Raw genomic sequence first — 13174 nt, forward strand, 5'->3', positions numbered from 1 at the left:
GGGGGCACTAAACCTCTGGGTCTGGTGGTGAAGGGCTTGGGCATTCTCTGGCCCTCTGACTGCCCTCTCTCGTGGGGATCCACTCTTCCTGGGAGCACTTTTCGGCTCTTCAGTGCCAGGCCATGGCCCTTGTTCTGCCTGCAATGCCTCTCTTTGTGAATTACTGTTCATCCCTCCAGGCTCTGGTGAAGGCCTGGCGCTCCTTCTGCACTACCTTTGGTGTCCTCACGTCAGCTCCTCTTAGAGGTGCTTATGAGTTGCAGTGTCTTGCAATGTAGATCTTTCAAGGCACTTTAGTGATCTTCTCATCAACCCATGGGAGCACTCCACTAGTAAATTAAGAAGAGACTGGCTTAATCGAAGTTGCAGTTCACCTACTGTGTGCCAGGTACTTAGGAGCTGGAGTTCTTTATCTCCAAGGTGGGAGCTGGTGGCTTACTTAAATGACTTGCCTAAGGCCTTAAGCCCAGCTGGGACTTTAATGAAGTCTGTCTCTGAAATACATGTTCTTTCAACAAATCAATTCTCCTAAAGTCAAGATAGTTGGATCTAGACCAGGATCTCAAGTTCCTAAGATCTGATAGGAGAGGTCATAAAGCCGGAAGCCCAAGTTGGAGAGCTTGAATCAGAGATGAATCAGGAGGAGGTATCCAAGCTGGAGGTGCTTTTAGACAGCACAACCCATCCAGTGCAGGTGAGGTGCCTGAGGCCTAGAGAGGGAAAGTTTTCCAAAGGCCACACAGCTGCTAAGAAAATTGAGGGCTCTGGGCCTGCATGGCTTCATGAAACCCCACCCTGTGCAACTCTGGGGGAAGGAACTAGAAACTCCTACCCACTCTCATTTCATCCTCATTTCAAGCCAGCCCCAGGTGGGTGGTCCCTGATGATGCCCGTTGGCAGTGAAGAAAGGATCCAGGGCTGGGGTACTGTGAGGCTCCTGTGGAGGCCTGCAGGCAACTGCTCCCTCTCCTGGGTGATGTAAGTCACTCCCTTGGGGTGGGGGCCACTGGGCTATTTCTGGAAGTAGGGATGAGGCATGTCTCCTGGCAACATAGATGCAGCTAAGTTGGTGGTGGTGTGATGGAGAGATGGGGATGTCATTACTGAGGTAGGAGGGAGGACCCTGACTAGTAATCTCAGCACCTGATTCTAGTGCCTTCAAAGCACCTCTAAACCGGATCTAACATGGAGTCAAAGGCGCTCAGCTCCAGAACCCCTCTCCAGGTCAGACCACAGCCCAGCCAGATTTCTTGCCCCAAATTCTGGCTAAGTGGGACGTCACACGTGGCCTCTGGTCTTGAAAACTCCAGCAGCTCCTCTCATCTTTAAAGTGGTCCATCTAAATCTATTCAGTTTCTGCAAGGTCATACCCTTGCTCCCTTCCACATCCTCCAGGATCTCTGATACCAAGTAAAAGCTCAAGACACTTTCATCAATTAATTCATATCGTCAGAGACCCTCTCCTTACCTATAATCCCCAGCACTCCCTCAGTCCCCAGAAATTCCTTTCTTAGGCTTCTCAACCATCGCTCACTTCTTCAGGTCCCTCAGAGATACCATCAGTTTCTCAGAGTCTCCCACAGACCTTTTACAGACACCTCAAGTCCTTTCTGACTTTACTCCTCTCCAGGAAGACCATTTTACCTCTTCACACCTCTGAGCACCTCTAGACACCCAGAGGTCCCTCGTAGCCACTTACAAACCGCTCTAGCACCCCTCAACAAACGTTCTCATCTCGTACAGACATTCGGATAAGATTCCTTCAGACTGACTCCCTCAGACTCCCAAGGACCCCAATATCCTCTGGCGGTTGCACACGTGCGGCCCACGCCGCACGTCCCACGGGTTCTGGCCGTTAAGTAACCGCCGCTATTCCGCCCTGTTTTCCTGCCCTTGTAAGCCTTCTTGGTCCAGGTTAGGATTCCCCAGGATTTGGGGCTTGACTCAGATTTTCGCTTTTGGACTCCGAGCCGCCGTCAGAGGGCAGCAGGAACTGTTTGACTGAGGAACTACTACAACTCCCAGAAGCACCCGCTCTGGACTGTGCGGTGATGTAGCCGCATTCATTGCGAAGAGAGCGTGAGTGTGACTGTGCTTTGCCTTCTGGTTAATGTAGTACGAAAGGCTTCAGAGTTACTATCCGTCCTGCCCCAGGAGTTTGTGTCCGCTGGGAACTGCAGTCAACTACAGCGTGGACAAGACTTTTTTCAAAGGGCAAGGCAATTAGAGTGATCACAGGATCTGATTAAAGTGAAGCCTAGAACTCCGTTTCCCGTCATTCCACGAGACAGGAGAGGAGGGTGACTTAATTTCAGTTACAAATACTTCCGGAACACATAGACACATTCACATGAACTCTTATTTCCCAGCACACACTCACACGAGCTCTGTACACACACACACACACATACACACACACACACTCACTCAAACGAACTCCGTTTCCCAGCGCGCTTTGGACTACCGTCCTTCCGGGTATTAATCGCTAAGTGGGGGCAACATAATGCGAGCACAAAACGCGAGGCTACTCCTAGCAGCTGGCTTCCTTCTTTTGGGCCTTCCAGGATCCTGTAATTTAGGAAGACTGAGGATTCAAAGAGCTTAATGGGATCTTCACAATAAATTGTGTTTTCATTTCTTTCAACCTTCAGTTCAGCCTCCAGGTGCAACGTACATTGTTAGGAAAAGCTAGACAGTATCCGAAGACTGTATTGTCTTGAAAATCCACCGGAAACTTTGTTTCCTAAATCGTTGGCGGAGAGGGTTTTCCTTCCGGATTTGTGGAAACTTGGGAGTGTTTGCACTCCATTTTTCAGTAGTCCCTAATCGACTTCGGCTCTTTCTTGGGACCTGGCGTCAGGAAAGGAGGCGTTGAAACTTTTTGCAGTCTATCTTAGGCGACTGTCTTTCCCCTTTCGCTCACGCTCTTTCCAGCAAACCTCAGCTGTTTTCTCACAAAGGGTCGGGATCCGGTCTGGACTATTCCCCAGCATGCTTCAGGATTACGGTAGACCCCGCCCCCTCAGTCAATGGTAAGGCCGCCTTGAACTCCATTTCCCAGAAGACACAAGGCTCGCTGTAGCAACTACCCTGAAGCCTCGGTGTTGACTACATTTCCCAGCAGGGATTGCGGCCTAGCAAACGAGGGTGGAGGAATGCCCTGCCTCTCCATTTCCTAGCCTGTCTCCGGAACTGCAAAATCCACTTGGGGCTTAGGAATCACATGGGACTCCATTTCCCGGCGTGCTTTGGAAGTAGCTTTATACCTGCAATGCGGTGAGGGCGTGGCGACGACTACATTTCCCGGCTTGCCTCACAGCCCGATAGCGGCGGGTCCACCGGCTCCGACTCAATTTCCCAGAGTGCACTTGGCGCCAGTCGGCCTACAACCAATAAATTAAGTGAGCGATTGGACTTCGTTTCCCGGAGTGCATCGGGCCTATACAGCTCACTGATAAGAGTTGCCTGAGACTACATTTCTGAGGCACTCCTAGGGACGCGCGATTGCCGCAATGGAGTGAGTGTGCGACTCTGACTCTGCTTCAGAAAGTGCTTCAGAGTCCGTTTTGGGCAGTTGTCCAACTTATTGCCCGGGACTCTCTTTCCCGAGGTGCAGCGCGACTTATCATCGCCGCAGCCCTGAGGTCTTTGTGGACTCCATTTCCCGGCGTGCCACGCGGCTCTCTGTGAGGGCCTTGAGCGGCGACGGCGTCGCGTAGGGCCGGCGGACTGCATCTCCCAGCGTGCCCCGCGGCGGGCGCTGGGCCGGAGCCGGAGCCCGAGCGGCGCGGCCTGGAAGAGGCCGGAGCCCGGGGGAGGCGGCGGCGGCGGCAGCGGCGGGGGCAGCCCGGGCAGCCCGAGCCCCGCGGCCTGGGCCTGCGCTCGGCGCCATGAGCGGTGGCGCGCCTTCGGGGGGCGGCCCTGGGGGCTCGGGCCGGGCGCGGACCAGCTCGTTCGCGGAGCCAGGCGGCGGAGGAGGCGGCGGCGGCGGCGGCCCGGGGGGTTCGGCCTCTGGCCCAGGCGGCAGCGGCGGCGGGAAGACGTCAGTCGGAGCCATGGGCGGGGGCGTGGGGGCCTCAAGCTCCGGGGGTGGCCCCGGCGGCAGCGGCGGAGGAGGCAGCGGCGGCCCCGGCGCGGGCACCAGCTTCCCGCCGCCCGGAGTGAAGCTGGGCCGTGAGTACTAGCGGCGCCCGTGGCGGGTGGAGATCGGATCCCTGAAGCCACTCAGACGTCGATCAGGTTCTTCTTTATGCTCAGGGAGGAGCTCGAGGTCACTGTGCCTTCCCAAACTGGGATCTGAGATCTACCCCCTCCCGGAGAGAGGGATTCGGGGGGGGTTACCATCACTTGGAGTTTAGAATTAGAATTAGTAATCCTCCAAAAGACAGAGTCACAGGTTCCTGTTCTTCCAGTCCCGAAGTCTTGGGTCCGTGAGCCTTAAAAACAGGAGTCTGATGTTGCCATCCATTCGAGAACGGATCAGGGGTCATTGTCGCTTGCAAATGGGGCTCAAGGGTTATTGTTTTTCAAGAGAACACGAATAAGATCACCACCACCCAGAGAAGGGATCTGAATTGCTCCCCTTTAGAGCATGGGAATTTGGAGTGAGTATCACTTAGAAAAAGGGATTTGGGCTTGCTGTGGCCCCAGAGAACAGAACAGGGCCAGGGCTTTCCAAATCTGATACCCAGTCATCTTCCCTTTTAAAACACTATCTGTCCATAATATGTAGAATTGTACACCCAATGGTGGAAATTAATGATTGCTCCTTTTTGAGGACAGATTGGAAGTCAGCATACCTTTCAGACCAAGTTCATAGTCACTAATATTCAAGAAAAGATGTCTTTCTTGAAGGGTTTCTTTTCACAGAAAACGGAATGGGGGCAGGGGCCGTTACCAGTCCCTCCCCTAGAATAAGGATGTGAAGTTATACCCATTTCATTATTCTGATGTATGATGTCATTGACAGTGGATAAATAGCTATATAGGATCCTCTCCCTCCCTCGCCCCTCTGAATGGCTCTGATTCATCACTGACTTATTTTCTTTGGGGAACCTTTCACCAGTTACCCCAAGAAGAGGGATCCCTGTCCTCCAAGAATGCCAACTTTTGCTGCCATTCACAGAATGCTTTGGGAATTTCCTTTAAAGGACTGAGGCCAGGATAAACCCTTGATGATAGAGATCAGGTTCACCATTCTCACTATTAAGTGTTCATCCATTAGGGACCAGTTACATACAGGATGGGGTCTGGGGCTCCGAACCTCACGAGTAAGGTCAGGCCAGTGCCTTTTTCTAGCCCCAGAGTATTTGGGTAAGAGCTAATTGTCTCAAAAGTGAGAGTTAGGGCACTGGCACTCCCTACAGGAGGAGTCATTCTTTTCTGTCACCAGAAACCAGTGGTGAACTTAGGGAGGACTTAGAGATCACTGTCCCCCAAGCTGTGGGAAAGGTTAGGGCTTTACTGACATAGAAGTACCTCAGGATTCCTGCTCTCAAGCGGAAGAGGTTAGGTCAGGCTCTCCCTAGTAAGGAGGGAGCAGAAGGCAGTTAGCTCTCTTCATGGATGGATTCAACATCTGGGAGTGGTGGTGCCTTCTCACATCAGGAGGGACCAATAATTTGCTGCTCACCAGAAGTGGAAATTCGAGGTTACCAACCCTGGTACAGCAAGAGGTTTTATGTGTCAGTATTCTCCCCTATGGAGGAGTCAGGATTTGGGGTTTCCTGAAGGGAAGAGGGGAAAAGGCAGCATCTAGGAGCCACCTTTGAAGATGGGGGAGGGACAAAGACCGTCCCCCGCCCCATGAGCTTCCTGTAGAGACTCTCTGCCCTCTCACAGCCCCAGGATGGGGTGGTGGCCCGAGGGGAAAGGTCAGTAGATTGTGTGTTCCCTTTGCTCCCCAGGTGACAGTGGGAAGGTGACCACAGTGGTAGCCACTCTAGGCCAAGGCCCGGAGCGCTCCCAGGAGGTGGCTTACACAGACATCAAAGTGATTGGAAGTGGCTCATTTGGGGTCGTGTACCAGGCACGGCTGGCAGACACCAGGGAATTGGTGGCCATCAAGAAGGTTCTCCAGGACAAGAGGTTCAAGGTAGCTTGCGGGGAACGGGGATCAGGAGGTTTGACTGCACATGACTGGTGGGGGAACTCCAGCAAGAGTGCTGGACTTGGGTTTGTACAGGGGGTCTGAGCATGGGCCAGAGGAGAAGAGAGGGAGCTGTGTGGGGATGTGCATTCCAGGAGAACCCAGAGCTGACTTTTATTGGGCTCTTGTTCTTCATAAGTGCTTTTGTAGGCGAGTTTAACTTAATGCAAAGATTCTCTGAGGGTAGGTACTGTTGGTTACTCCCATTCTAAGTAAGCAGAAGCTGGAAACAGACTCAGATAAGAGAATTGCACAAGGTCAAGTCTAGAATCTGATTCCCAAGCACTTCACCTTAACCACTGAGTTACTCTGCTACCCAGAAGAGAAAGGAAGCTGGTGGGGCTGATGATTCTGTCTGCGAAGGTCAGGCTCTGCCCCCAGGGTCTGGCACTTGCTGGGAGAAATCCTGCCCGTGCTATAGATGCCTGGGTGTGGGGCCCGGTCACCCCTGAGGAAGGGGTCCTTTACCTCATTCATATATAGTGCCCTGTGAACTGGTAGAGGCCCTTTGGATCCTGTATAGTCGGGACGTAGGAGAAACTGAGCCTGGGCTGAAGAAACCAGGTCAGAGTTTAGGTCTCGGGCAGTAAGGACTTCAGGGGCAGGTCTTCCTCCAGGGCGCTGGTCAGAATTTGATTATAGGTGAGTCCCGAAAGTGAGAGGAATCTGAGGATAGGGGCCTCTGAGGCCCCAGCCGGGAAGAGAGGAGAGGGAAGAGTGCTAAGATAGGTCTGGGAAGAGGTTGAGGCTGGATCTCTACTGGGAAGGTGAGGATGAGAAGCCTGGAGTCCAGGACTCAGGATCCAAGCGCCCAGATGCCTCCCGTGAAAGCAGTGGAGCGGCGTGGGGACTAGGGGCATCTGGATGACCTCTCCCTGTCTAGTGTTGCTTGTGCCAGGCAGGGAGGTGGGCCTCATGTGGCCACATCATGTGATTTTCAAGAGAAGCTGAAAAACTTAGATTTACATGTGAAGTCATTTGCTTTGTAAATCTGAGCAAAAAATCAAACATTGTTAAGAAATAGGCTGCAGGAAGCACATGTAAGTGGTCTGAGTTTAGTTGTGAGGGGAGCTAGGGGTGAGGAATTAGGGGCTGCTTCATATGGGGCCTTGGAGCTAACGCGTGAAGTGGCTGCTTGGCCCTGCTGGCAGGAATTGGAGTAGAGCTGTGGCGAGGGGTGCTCAGGAGGGGAGGCAGGGAGAGTGGCTTGTCTTCTGAGGCTCTCTTCCCTTGCCCCCCAAGAACCGAGAGCTGCAGATTATGCGTAAGCTGGACCACTGCAATATCGTGAGGCTGAGATACTTTTTCTACTCCAGTGGGGAGAAGGTGAGACCTGGGTGTGGGGATTCCTCCTCTGCGTGGGCTCCACCCGTCTGCTGCCTTCTCGTGGCTGCGCGTCCCTTCCCCCGTTATTCCCCACACACCTTCCTCCCCCTCTTCCTTGCTCATTTCTCATGACGCCTCACACCTCTCCTTTGCTCTCTGCAGAAAGACGAGCTTTACCTAAACCTGGTGCTGGAATATGTGCCCGAAACAGTGTACCGGGTGGCCCGCCATTTTACCAAGGCCAAGTTGAGCATCCCTATCATCTATGTCAAGGTAGGCAGGCTGGCGGGCTGCGGGGGTCCTGGCCCACCAAGTCAGGTGCTCCAGACAGACTCTCCCATCATTTCCAAATTTACATTGGTCTCTAGAGGCCTCACGTGCCTTGCCCTTGTCCCTACATCCCCAGAGATGGAGCTCCCCAAAGGCAGCGCAGCCCAAGCCGAGGCCTGATGCAATCAGGGAGGCAGGCTGACCAGGGCTGGGGAGGCTGCACATTACTGGCTCGGGTCCACACCAGGAGCCCACCAGCACCAAGTGGTGTTGCTGCGGTCAGCGGTCAGCTCAGAATCGAGGTGGGGACTTAGAATGCAGAGGCACAGTGAGGTCAGAGTCCTGGCCTGTGGAGCCCTGGCAGAGGGGGATGGGAAGGAGGCAGGGTTGGAGGAAACTTAGCGTCCATGGAGCCAGGGACTCAGGCATCTTCATTCATGGCCTGCGGAGGCTCATTCTCCTGGTGCTGTGCCCTGTGTGTTACTGTCCCTAAGGACGTATTTGAGTGAGTGACTGAGTGAGTGGGCAGGCTTCGCGATGCTGTGGAGAACAGGACCCGAGCAGCCAGCTGCATGGCGGGAGGAGGGTGGGCTCACGTTTGCGGAGGTTGCATGGGCCATTTTTCCTTCCCCTGGCTTTAAGCATCCCAGACCTAGGGTGGTGCTGTGGGACCGCACCTTCTAGGGGGGCGGGTGGTGGTGGTCTGGTTTGTGGACTGTCCCAGACCCAGCACTGAGCAGCTGTAGAGGTCCCGCTGAGACGCAGACTGCTTCTGAAGAGCTCTCAGTTTAGCAGGGTAGACAGGCATCATCACAGAGAACTCTAAAACTGCCAACAATGGCCGACCCTGAAGCAGCACAGGGATTCTGCAAACAGGAGGCCCCTGGCCCTGCCTCCTTTGGGAGTGAGAAGGATTGAGGAAGGCTTCTGGGAGGAGACTGGGCACAGGGCAAGAAGGTGGCATCTCTGGCCACAGGCACTGGGAACAGAGGAGGTGCTGCCCAGGAGGCAGGCCTGAGCAGTTACACATGCTGGGCTATGGACGAAGCCCTGGGGCTGCAGCAGCGATGGAAACACAGAGATCCCTGCTCTTGGCACTTAACATCCTAGTCACTAGGAAAGAGAATAGCAGAAAAATCCAGGTGGAGAGGGGCTGGCGTGAGGGTGGTTTTGACTGCTGTGTGGAGGCTGAGCCCTTCCTACAGCCAGTGGTTTTCTTGGTGAGGCTCCCCAGCCTGCTTTAAAACAAGGCCTTCCTGATGTATCTGTCTTGTCCATCAGGCTTCTGCCGAAGTGTGTGTTTGAAGCAGTGGTTTCCAAAGTGTGGACCGGCACCAGCACTAGGGGGCTGGTTGCAGAGCCTCATCCTGATGTACCGAATCAGAACCTCTGGGAGTGGGCCCTGCAGTCCTTGTTTTAACACGGCCTCCACGTGATTCTGGTGCTCACCAAAGCTTGAGAACCAAGGGGCAGCGGAAGTGTTTTCAAGACAGGGAGAGTGGGCCTGGAAGGGCTCTGCAGGCCGAGATGGTGGAGCAGGGGTGTGCTCTGCGGGGAGAACTGGGCTGGAGTTCTGCTGTCCCCTGCCCACCCCAGGTGTACATGTACCAGCTCTTCCGGAGCTTGGCCTACATCCACTCCCAGGGTGTGTGTCACCGCGACATCAAGCCCCAGAACCTGCTGGTGGACCCCGACACTGCTGTCCTCAAGCTCTGCGATTTTGGCAGGTGGGCCTCACCTGGGGTGGGCTGGGTGGCTGAAGGGGCGAGGAGGGATCCCGACCCTTGGCCCGTGTTGACTCCTGCCCATATCTTCCCACAGTGCAAAACAGTTGGTCCGCGGGGAGCCCAATGTCTCCTACATCTGTTCTCGCTACTACCGGGCCCCAGAGCTGATCTTCGGAGCCACCGATTACACCTCATCCATCGGTCAGACTTGGGGGGGTAGCAGTTGTGGCAGTTTTTGAGGTCCTTCTGTGTGTCTGCCAGGCTCGATGATAAAGCGTTAACACCTGTTCCTTTAGCCGGTCCTCACAAATTCAGGAAGGTGACGCTGTCATAGGTGTATTTTAGTCTAAAGCTTAGAGTGGTGAGGTCACCTGCCCACAGTCAGGTGGGACTGGGCAGGGCTGGGCTTTGAAAGCAGACCTGACTCCAGAGTCCATAGAGCCCTGGAACCTCCCAGGAAGTCCTTTCTCCTCAGTCAGCAGGAGGGGCTGACAGTGACCTTGGGGGAATCGGGAGGTGAAAGGCCTTGCCACCATGAGGGTGTGACCTGTTCACAGGGCCTCGATGTCCTTCCCTGTTGCTGGGGGTGAGAGTGCCAACTTCCAGGCATGAGGAGAGGGTGTGAAAGTGTTCGGAAGAGAAAGTTCATCAGCTTTGCGAGGAAACATCATGGTCCCTAGGTGTGAACTTGTGCTGTGGGGGTCAAGGTACAGGACTGGAAAGGGTGACTAACCAGGCCACGGCTATTTCCAAGAGCAAGAGAGAGGCCAGAAGTGAGTAAGGCAGCTCATTTAATGCTTTCCCTCCAGGCCTCCCTGAGGCCCGGAGAACATAGGTGTCTGTTCTGGGCCTGTTGATGCGTCTTCTGAGGCTGTAGAGAAAAGGCTTACTGGGATCAGAGTGGAGAGAGGCGATGGAAGCCTCTAGATTGGAGAGTACGGCGTAGTCAGGCAGACTTGGAGGTTCAGAGTCAGGCTCCTGTGTTCCTATGCTGTGTGACCTTGTGCAAGGCCCTTTCTCTCTGAGCCAAGAAAATGGGGCTCTTGGCATTTCTCAGGGTGATCATGAAGGACAGAAATGCTTGCCCGGGGATGGGCATGGTAGCTCTGACCCTCCCCCGTTCCTCTTCAGATGTGTGGTCGGCTGGCTGCGTACTGGCTGAGCTCCTCTTGGGCCAGCCCATCTTCCCAGGGGACAGTGGGGTGGACCAGCTGGTGGAGATCATCAAGGTGAGGGCAGGGCCAGGGCGGGCAGGGACTGGGCTCAGGGCCAAGGACCTTGGCTCAGACCCCTTCCTTTCCCTACAGGTGCTGGGAACACCGAGCCGGGAACAGATTCGCGAGATGAACCCCAACTACACGGAGTTCAAGTTCCCCCAGATTAAAGCTCACCCCTGGACAAAGGTGGGGGAGGGCTCGGGGTTCAGGCAGCGTGGCTGAGGTCCCCACCAGAGGCCAACTGGTCTGGGGACCTGGTTATAGTCATGGCTCAATAGTGGGTCAGTTAACTTTGATCACATGGCAAAGTTTAAAGCTGAGGACCCCCAGTAAATCCCAGAGGCCTGCTTTCTGATGGGGAAACGGGCTCACAGCACAGCAGGGCCCAAACAGTCATGGGACCCGAGCAGGTTGCTCATCTGATACAAACTCACCTCCCCTCAAGAGGCTGCGTGTCATTTTCCTCATCTGGAAAGCGGGGTTGTGGGGGCAAGCAGGAGCACACCAGTACCCAGGGCCTCAGCCATCTCCTCTGCACCCCCAGGTGTTCAAATCACGAACGCCGCCCGAGGCCATCGCGCTCTGCTCCAGCCTGCTGGAGTACACCCCCTCCTCGAGGCTCTCGCCGCTGGAAGCCTGCGCCCATAGCTTCTTCGATGAACTGCGATGTCCTGGAACCCAGCTCCCCAACAACCGCCCGCTCCCCCCGCTCTTCAATTTCAGTCCTGGTGGTGAGAGCTCAGCCTGGGATCTGGGGTGCTGGAGGGGCAGCCAGAGACGGCAAAGAGCTTGGTGTGGAAGACCGGAGTAGAGAGCTGAGTGTGGGCTGCAAGGCAGTCCTGGGGCTCAGGAAATACACCCCTGATGCAGGGAGACCCCAACCCACCTCATCTGCACTCTGCGATCTCCCGTGTTAGGCTCCTTCCGGTTTTATTTAAAGTGTTCAGTGGCTACACCTGTCTTTATCTGGTGCCCCTTTCTAACCAGGACTGGGTCGCCAGGTGCCCTGTCCCCTGACTAGACATGTCCATTCCTGTCTCTAGAACTCACCATCCAACCATCTCTCAATGCCATCCTCATCCCTCCTCACTTGAGGTCCCCGGCGGGCACTGCCTCCCTCACCCCATCCTCACAAGGTAAGTTGGGGGCCATCTCCTGTGCAATAAAGCTGCATTTCTCAGTGTATGGGGGGGAGGGTTTGTTCTCACAGCCCCTGAGTTTACTGCAGATATGCAGAAATTGTTGACAGAAAGCCATGTTTCCCATGTGAATGGGCACCTTTGTAAGGCATTATTGCCTGTATTTTGTGTTCAGATGCAAACTGGAAAACGAAAGACATACATCTGGCCTGCACAAACAAATAGTTAAATTTGTTCCTCCCATTTGAAAATGAGAGCTATTTTATGTGCAAATCCAGATTTCCTGTTTCTCTTGGGGAAGAAAATCAGACTGGGCAGCAGTGGGCCTGCCTCTGCTCAGGGCGGTCCTGCCAGCTGGAGCTGAGGTCCGGCTGCCCCCTGCGCTAGAGGGGCTTCGCTCCCTTGTGAGTCACTTAGTGACCAACCTGGCCCTTTGGCGTCTGAGTTTGAAACCCTCGACCTAAAGTGACAGCTTTCGGTTTCTAATGTAGCATCTCACACCAGCTTCCTGCCTTGGGGTGGCGGGGTGGGGGTGGGGGGCCAACAGGCCCAGGTTAACCATCTGCTTCTTCCCCCCTCAGCTTTAAGTGAGGCTCAGACCAGCTCGGACTGGCAGTCAACCGATAACACAACCACCCTCACCAACTCTTCCTGAGGGCGCCACCAACTACCCTTCCATCTGGGAGCCCTGTGTGGGGCTGGGAAGGGGGGCCATAGCCCACCAAGCTCCTGCCCTGACTGGGCCCCTAGACTAGAGGGCAGAGGTAAACGAGTCCCCACCCCACCCCCCTAGTCCCTCCCTCACCAGCCTCACCCCTGTGGTAGGCTTTTTAAGAGGATTTTAACTGGTTGTGGGGAGGGAAGAGAAGGAAGGACAGGGGATGGGGGGCATGAGGACCTTCCACCCCCTCAGCCCCCCACCCTCCCCCCAGGTCTCCACCTCCTCCAACCCCCTCCCCCACTGTGTCCCTTGTAAATAGAACCAGACCAGCCCCTCTCCTCCTCTTCCCTTCCCTTTCCCCCGGGTGTAAATAGATTGTTATAATTTTTTTCTTAAAGAAAATGTCGATTCGCACCGTCCAACCTGGCCCCTTCCCCTCCTACAGCTGTGTCCCTGCTCCTGTCCTCTGCCCCTAAGGCCTCCTCCCTCCTCTCCCCGCCCTGGAGGGCAGGGGCAGTGGGGGAGCTCCTGATGTCTTAGTTTTCACAGTAAGGTTTGCCTGTGTACAGACCTCCGTTCAATAAATTATTGGCATGAAAACCTGCTTCCTGTCTAGACACCTGTTTTCACAGAGGTGAGGGAGGGGCTTGGGGGGGGGGGACTGGGACAGAGTGGGCTGCGTCTCA

At 54.9% G+C, this 13174-nt stretch overlaps 1 protein-coding gene across 1 annotated transcript; it reads left to right on the forward strand.

Annotated features, from left to right (window-relative positions):
• Nucleotides 1-3821: 3821 nt before the first annotated feature.
• On the forward strand, nt 3822-13092 carry GSK3A (glycogen synthase kinase 3 alpha). Its single transcript, XM_025269171.2, has 11 exons — nt 3822-4173; nt 5907-6094; nt 7391-7474; nt 7637-7747; nt 9341-9471; nt 9566-9672; nt 10603-10700; nt 10779-10874; nt 11233-11419; nt 11732-11824; nt 12409-13092. Exons 1-11 carry the CDS (start codon nt 3891-3893, stop codon nt 12480-12482), a joined length of 1452 nt encoding a protein of 483 aa, XP_025124956.1. The 5' UTR covers nt 3822-3890; the 3' UTR covers nt 12483-13092.
• Nucleotides 13093-13174: the final 82 nt, after the last annotated feature.

The sequence above is a fragment of the Bubalus bubalis genome, chromosome 18 (assembly GCF_019923935.1).
Source record: "Bubalus bubalis isolate 160015118507 breed Murrah chromosome 18, NDDB_SH_1, whole genome shotgun sequence".
Lineage (NCBI taxonomy): Eukaryota > Metazoa > Chordata > Mammalia > Artiodactyla > Bovidae > Bubalus > Bubalus bubalis.

Coding starts and splice junctions, on each gene's coding strand:
- GSK3A (XM_025269171.2), top strand. CDS start 3,891: ATGAGCGGTGGCGCGCCTTCGGGGGGCGGCCCTGGGGGCTCGGGCCGG. Junction 6,095..7,390: donor TCCAGGACAAGAGGTTCAAG/GTAGCTTGCGGG, acceptor TTGCCCCCCAAG/AACCGAGAGCTGCAGATTAT. Junction 11,825..12,408: donor CCTCACCCCATCCTCACAAG/GTAAGTTGGGGG, acceptor TTCCCCCCTCAG/CTTTAAGTGAGGCTCAGACC.